Raw genomic sequence first — 8,019 nt, 5'->3', positions numbered from 1 at the left:
CCATCTATGGAGTTGCACAGAGTCGGACACGACTGAAGCAACTTAGCAAGGATGGTTAGATTTTTTTGCATTGATATAATTCATCATAAAAGGTCTGAAGCTTCTTTAAAACTAATTTAAATTCTAAGTGAATAATTAAGCTCTTAAAATTTGAGAGTAGTATTTCCATCAAATTTAAACCTAGTATATGTATACATTTGTGTACATATATATCCATTTACCATAATATACACTGAGTCACAGTTACATCTGGTTGTTTTACTATGTTGATGTACTATGGGTCATTTTTCAAAGGCAAATATTATAGTGCATCCCAGGACACCTGTGTTCACACGATCAGTTCTTTGAAACTATATCTGGATGTGCAAGCTATTAAAAGCTTCTTGTACTGAGTGACCTTTCAGGCAGAATTTAGATCGAATACTCACACTGCTGCTGCCTGTTGCTGAGTGGATAGCAGCAGAAAACCCTGGATTCAAACCTCTGTGGGGCTTTTGTTTTGCTTGTTTTGTTTCTTTTCATTTTGCCTTAAGAAGATGAACAATGAAACCACAACCCTGATATCCTTGAAGGAGGCAATGAAAAGGTTGCTAAGGGCTACAGGGAGGGAGCAAGCATGGGTCGGCTTTTCTGGGAAGATGGGTAGGAGAAGAATGAGGAATAAAAACGGGCAAATAACTACAGGCATGCTAATTAGAATTCTTTTTCTGTTCATGTGTTCAGGTTCAAAAATTGTGTCCATTAATAATAAAGAAAAATCTCCTCCTAGGTGCTATATTCCATTCGATTAATGCATGCGCTATATGCTGGGCTTACAAAAATAAATAAAATGTGGTTTCTGTCCTCAAGGAGCTCACAGCCTTTGGAATAACAGATTTATTCAAAAATGCTTACAGTTTAATGTGACTGACCTTATAATGGTGATGCTCCTAAAGGGCTATGAGAACATGAAAAGAGGAATGAATTTTGCCTTTGATACTAGGAAAAGGAACCCTTCATAGAGGGACGTTTAGACTGGATCTGAAAGTGTGAGTAGGAGTTTGCAAGAAATAAAAATATGGGAAGGAATTCTAGGGTGAGGAAACAGTCCATGTAAACCACAGATGCTTGGACTATCATACCGTATTCAGTCAGCAGCTAGATGTCTCATGTGACTGGTGACTAAGTTGTGCAAGAGGACTGGCAGAAGATAGGGGCAAAGGTTAAAGAGTCTACAATTCCTGCTGAGGAGATCCGACTTGACTCTAGCAATATCACTAGGCAAGTCAGGGCAGCATAGAATGTATATAATAGTCAAGTTATGAGAACAGAATTGTGTTTTAGAAGAATAGCTCTCGGGGATGGATTGGAGGTGAAAAGCAGAAATCTAGTTTGACTATTGTAATCCTAGGTTGAAGTGAAAGATGGTGATTAACTGACTTACTAGAGATAGAAAGGAGGGAATAGATTAGAGACATGTTGATGGAGAGAAAGGGGAAAAATAGTGAGTTATTCTGAGGTTTCTAGTTCAAGGAATTGGGTAGATAGTGATCCCATTAACTGAGCTGGACAACTGTCACAGAAATGCAGATTTGCAGACATGTTCCTTAGGATTTATTTGAAATGATCTAGGAATGACTTTGGAGAGGGCAATGGCACCCCACTCCAGTGCTCTTGCCTGGAGAATCCCATGGATGGAGGAGCCTGGTGGGCTGTAGTCCATGGGGTCGCTAGGAGTCGGACAGGACTGAACAACTTCCCTTTCACTTTTCACTTTCATGCATTGGAGAAGGAAATGGCAACCCACTCCAGCGTTCTTGCCTGGAGAATCCCAGGGATGGGGGAGCCTGGTGGGCTTCCGTCTATGGGGTCGCACAGAGTCGGACACGACTGAAGCGACTTAGCAGCAGCAGCAGGAATGCCTTTGAACGATCAAGGCTATGGTTTTTCCAGTAGTCATGTATGGATGTAAGAGTTGGACTGTGAAGAAAGCTGAGTGCCGAAGAATTGATGCTTTTGAACTGTGATGTTGGAGAAGACTCTTGAGAGTCCCTTGGACTGCAAGGAGATCCAACCAGTCCATTCTGAAGGAGATCAATCCTGGGTGTTCTTTGGAAGGAATGATGCTAAAGCTGAAACTCCAATACTTTGGCCACCTCATGCGAAGAGCTGACTCATTGGAAAAGACTCTGATGCTGGGAGGGATTGGGGGTAGGAGGAGAAGGGGACGACAGAGGATGAGATGGCTGGATGGCATCACCGACTCGATGGATGTGAGTTTGAGTGAACTCCAGGAGTTGGTGATGGACAGGGAGGCCTGGCGTGCTGCAATTCATGGGGTAGCAAAGAGTTGGACACGACTGAGCGACTGAACTGAACTGAACTGAGGAATAACTTTTGGTGAAAGGATTCCAAATAATTGCTTCAATTTATGTAAACCTGTATACTGATTGACAAGCTAGAGTTTATCTCTAGAGTTCAAGCTGGAGATGACTTATAAGAAGTACGTTCTTAAAGGTCTAAAAGTTAATACAAAGAGTTTACCAGATATAATAGTTTTGACTTGTAGACAGATTGCTGGCATATTAGGTCACGGAGGCCTATGTTCCTATGAAAATGCATATTTCATACAGAGCCTTGAAAAAAAGTGAAAATGTTAGTCTCTCAGTTGTATCTGACTTTGTGCAACCCCATGGACTCTACACTGCCAGGCTCCTCTGTCCCTGGAATTCTCCAGGGAAGAATATTGCAGTGTAGCCATTCCCATCTCCAGGGATCAAACCCAGGTCTCTCGCACTACAGGCATATTCTTTACCATCTGAGCCACCAGGGAAGCCCAAGAATATTGGAATGGATAGCCATTCCCTTCTCCAGGGGATCTTCCCAATGAAAATGTACATTTCATACAGAGCTTTATCTATATGCATACAGAATCCAGAGCAATGAGAAAATTCCATTGCTGAAATTTCTGAAGATGGAGTGCAAGGTGAGGGGTTTACTTAGTAAATTCAGCTTAAGACAGTTGAGTCTGATACCACCATCTAAGTGGAGATGTACAAAACGTCGTTGATAATTCAGCTCTAGAGCTTAGGATAGGGGTGGTGAAGTGAAGTGAAGTGAAGTCGCTCAGTCGTGTCTGACTCTTTGCGACCCCATGGACTGTAGCCTACTACTCTCCTCCGTCCATGGGATTTTCCAGGCAAGAGTACTGGAGTGGGTTGCCATTTCCTTCTCCAGAGGATCTTCCTGACCCAGGGATCAAACCCAGGTCTCCCGCACTGTAGGCAGACGCTTTACCCTCTGAGCCACAAGGGAAGGACAGGGGTGGTACCTGAAGCTAATTAACCTTGGAATAAAGTGAAGACCAAGAAGAGAAGATGGTCAAGGACAGAACCTTAGGCAACCACAACAGTATTCAGGTCACTGGGGACATAGAAACTCAGGGAACTGGCTGTGTATCACTTCATGAAGGACAATGTGGGTGACTTCACACAAATGAGTTGTGGGATTTCAGTTCTTTGTGGTTCAGTTAGACGTAATTTTGGTGCCACAGCGCCCTCTAATGATCAGGGTTGTTCAGAGCAACTCAGGTCCCCCTTTTGCTGTTACATGGCCTAGCATTTCACTAACACCACAAATGTCATAGAAGACATGTTTTATTACTTCTGTGTAAGACCTCTGCTAGGTATTGGGGGACAAGCATAAAGATGTTCAAGAAATAGTCTATGATCCTCTCTCTTCAAGAGTTTACAATTTAGATCACGAAAAGCTAACTCTAAAAATAAAGGAAGAGATGGGGAGTGACAAGTAATAGAGACAGTGTCTGTGACAGAGAAGCAGGCAAGGAGCAGATCTCCAGGTAGAAAGGCTGAGGGATTCAAGAAGGCGTGGAATGAGCTTATCCCTGATGGATAAGACTTTGATAGAATAAGGTGGAGAAAGCCACCTTAATAAACATGGGTCTCAGCACTTGCTAATAGCTATATGATGGTTAAGTCTTGATCTTTTTGAGACTCAATTTCTTTATCTGTAAAATAGTAAAAATGACTGCTTCACTACTTATAGTTGTTATGAGAATCAAAGTTTGTATAAAATACTTCTTAAAGTATGAGGTACAATATATTAATAAAATGAGGCAGATAGCTGAGATAATTGGACAATTCACATGTTCGGCAACATAAGGAATGCAAGAACTAGGATGATGACTAGAGAGAATGGCAAATGGGAACATCTATCCATAATTGTAAAATTTAAGTAGCTACTGCTAGTGACTGTAAATAATGTATTGTAGCTATATCTTTAGGCGAAATCTTAGTTTTGTGCTCTGACCCAAATTAACCTTTGATTCTGTTATACTATAGAGTAGACCACAAACTCCAAGCTTTAGAAGCACATTTTAAAGAACTGGACTTCATCAAGGATAATCTGACACAGAAATTTGAAGATCATAGCAAGACTTTGGCAAACCAGGGAGCCCAAGATGAGCTATGGAAAGCAGTTCTGTCACTCAAGTGAGTATCTAATCAGAAATCAGTGGAATTTTGTGGTTTCATGAGAGCTTGCAGTGGTCATTCTAAAACTGGGTTTCTTAATATGGTTCCAACAATGCGTTGTGAAGAAATCACATTTTCTCAGGCTCATTCATTCAAAAAAGATTGATTTGAGTGCTGGTTTACTTCCCATACTGTGGTACACATCTCAGAGTCCCTTACTTGGCAAAGTCTTAATAACACAGAGATGGATAATGTAAGTACTCTGCCATTGAAAAATTTGTACTATGAGTGGCCTGAGATTTAAGCTATCCAGTTTAGTGCAAATCCTATTTCTTTTCTTTAAAAAAAAATTATTTTAATAGTATATATTTGTTAATTCTAAATTCCTAATTTATACTATGGTAACCATCCAATTATTTTCTGTGTCTGTGAATCTATTTCATAAGTAAGTTCATTTGCACTATTTTCTTAGATTCCACATATAAGTGATATTGTGATGTTTGTCTGTCTTACTTCACTTAGTATTGTAACCTCTAGGTCCATCCTTGTTGCTGCAACGATATTATTTCACTCTTTTTTTACTGCTGAGTAACATTCCATTGTAGATATACACCACATCTTCTTTAGCCATTCATCTGCTGATGGGCACTTAGGTTGCTTCCATGTCTTGGCTTTGGTAATAGGGCAGGCCCTATTTCTAAAGTATTTTCTAAACTATGACAGCTGCTTCTGTTCTAAACCCAAAAGCTGGGTTGGCCTCTTGGTGTGTGTTGGGCCAAAAGACACAACCAAGCCAAAGATTTGGACAAGGAAGGATTTATTACTTGCAGCAAGTAAGGAGAACAGCAGGGATCTTTCCCTAAGCAATGTCTTCCCAAATATCAAAATCAGGAAGTTTTAAGCTAAAGATAGATGCATATTCATGAAGGAGCTTGAACAGAGGAGACCAGCACAGAACTGGGGCAAAAGCTGACAGAATTCAAGCTTTAGTGATTGAAGTCAAAAGGGTCAGAAAAGGTCAACATCATCATTCTATCCTCCACCTGGGCTCCAAAATCACTGTGGATGGTGACTGCAGCCATGAAATGAAGATACTTGTTCCTTGGAAGAAAAGCTATGACAAACCTAGACAGTGTGTTAAAAAGAGGAGACAATACTTTGCCGACAAAGATCTGTCTAGTCAAAGCTATGTGAGAGTTGGACCATAAAGAAGGATGAGCACCAAAGAACTGAGGCTTTCAAACTGTGGTGCTGGAGAAGACTCTTGAGAGTTCTTTGGATAGCAAGAAGATCAAACCAGTCAATCCTAAAGGAAATCAATCCTGAATATTCATTGGAAGGACTGATACTGAAGCTGAAGCTCCAATACTTTGGCCACCTGATGCAAAGAGCTGACTCATTGGAAAAGACCCTGATGCTGGTAAAGACTGAAGGCAGGAGGATAAGGGGTGCAGAGGATGAGATTATTGGATGACATCATCAACTCAATGGACATGAGTTTGAGCAAATTCCGGGAGATAGTGAAGGACAGGGATGCCTGGCATGCTACAGTCCATGGAGTTGCAAAGAGCTGGACATGACTGAGTGACTGAACAACCACCACTACCTGGGTGGGGCCTTAGTTCCTGCAGAACTTTTAAGATACATATCAGATTGTTATGTATATCCTTTTAGGAAGAATTGAGCTTCCCTGGTGGCTCAGATGGTTAAGAATCTGCCTGTAATGCAGGAGACACAGGTTCAATCCCTGGGTCAGGAAGATCCCCTGGAGAAGGAAATGGCAATCCATTCCAGTATTCTTGCCTGGAGAATCCCATGGACAGAGGAATCTGGTGGGCAACAGTCCACGGGGTCACGAAGAGTTGGACACAACTGAGCAACTAACACTTATCACTGAACTATTGTTTCTTGATATCCTTTCCTTTGTTCAAACATTCCATCACTTCCCTTAAGATCATGAATTACTGAGACCTGTTCCAGGGCAAGTACTGTGGCCAGGCTTAGATCACAAAACTGCTTAGATAAACAATGGCTTTTCTTATGTCAAGAGATCCAAGTCTTGTTCTCTTTCTCTGGAAACCTCTAACCCAATCTGTTTAAAGTTCTCCTAGTATGTTTATACTTCTTTGAATTATCCTAATAAAATTCACTTTATGGCTGTACATAGAGAGTTCTACTGCTTAAGAAGTGCCAACATTTTTTGTAGGTTCACCTCAATGGAACTGAATATTTTATACAGCTACGTCATTGAAGTACTTGTCCACTTGCACACTTGTGTGCTTGAGAAGCTGCCAGATCTGGTGAGAAGTCTTCCCACCTTAGCCTCCATCCTTAGACGAAAAGTCAAGAATAAGCGCATCAGAGTTGTATGGGAGTCTGTTCTGGAGGAACATGGGTTGCAAGAAGGAGATATCACAGCACTGTGTATCTTCTTTGTAGCACATGGTAACAAGGCAGAACACTACATTGCTAAAGTAAGGCAGATGTATATAAGAGATATCAATTTCATGATCTCTAATATGGTAAAGAACCAGGCGCTGCAGGATGGTTTGCTGAAGGCTGTGCAGGTCATTGAGAAGGGGAAAGCAGAGATGGCCCCCCAAGAGAAAAAGTCACCCCTAAAAGAGTTGATACCATCAGTCAAAAGCTAATCTGTTACACTGGACTCAGAGATTCCATGTCTAGTATAATTTATCTTGCAAATAGGAAGCAACACATATATACAATTTATCAGGCTTATTTTTATAGCAAAAGTGAGAAGAGTGTTAAATTATAATACACTGATACAATGGATACTTTCTGTGTAGCAATATAAGAGAATGAAGAAGCTTTCATTTAACTGTATAGTAACACAGAGTTATCACCAAGATGTGTTTTAAAATATTTCCAACATTATTGCTCAATGGGAAAAAAAGGGCAAAAACAAATACATAGGCTACTATATCTATAAACTTCTGGAGAAATACATTAAAAAGTGGTAACATTGTCTTCGGGAAGAAAACTAATTAGAGGCTAGGGATCAAAGGTAGGAAGAAGTCTTTTCACTGTTAATTCATTTTGTACTTTATGAATTTTGAAACATGTGAATGTATGACGTAGTAAAGCAAAAAAAAAAAAAAACTACTATATTTTGTATGTTGATGTGCATTTTCTTTCTGGTACAGTTCCACAGGTATTTTATACTATAAAGGGAATTCCCACACAGTGATCATATATTTTATAATCTTTTTTGAACAAATGCCATGCATATGTAGTGTCAATAATAGAAACATTTTAAAGTGTGGTTTCCTGCCCTACAGGCAAAAGTTACTTAATTTGGAAGGTACAAATTCAGGACGACCAGAATGAGTAACACCTTGGAGGGAAGTTACCTAGAGAAGGATGAGAAGTAATACAAGCTGTGTTACCTTGCTGGTTCCTCCTTGAAAATAAGTTGGTTGCCAGATACTTGCACTCAGTCTTATCCTTCTCCAGACACATTGTTTAGAGAAACCATGCCACAAAAGAGAGACTGGAACTATGTCTTGGAAGTGTTACTAAATCAAAC

At 40.4% G+C, this 8,019-nt stretch overlaps 1 protein-coding gene across 1 annotated transcript; it reads left to right on the top strand.

Annotated features, from left to right (window-relative positions):
* Positions 1-391: 391 nt before the first annotated feature.
* Positions 392-7,607, top strand: SMCO1 (single-pass membrane protein with coiled-coil domains 1). The gene is made up of 3 exons (XM_027537305.1): positions 392-586; positions 4,341-4,490; positions 6,679-7,607. The coding sequence occupies exons 1-3, from the start codon at positions 537-539 to the stop codon at positions 7,121-7,123; spliced, it is 645 nt and encodes a 214-aa protein (XP_027393106.1). The 5' UTR covers positions 392-536; the 3' UTR covers positions 7,124-7,607.
* The last annotated feature ends 412 nt before the right edge of the window (positions 7,608-8,019 follow it).

The sequence above is a fragment of the Bos indicus x Bos taurus genome, chromosome 1 (genome assembly GCF_003369695.1).
Source record: "Bos indicus x Bos taurus breed Angus x Brahman F1 hybrid chromosome 1, Bos_hybrid_MaternalHap_v2.0, whole genome shotgun sequence".
Classification (NCBI taxonomy): domain Eukaryota; kingdom Metazoa; phylum Chordata; class Mammalia; order Artiodactyla; family Bovidae; genus Bos; species Bos indicus x Bos taurus.
The sequence above is the reverse complement of the archived record's forward strand: the minus strand, read 5'-3'. Positions and strand labels throughout refer to the sequence as shown.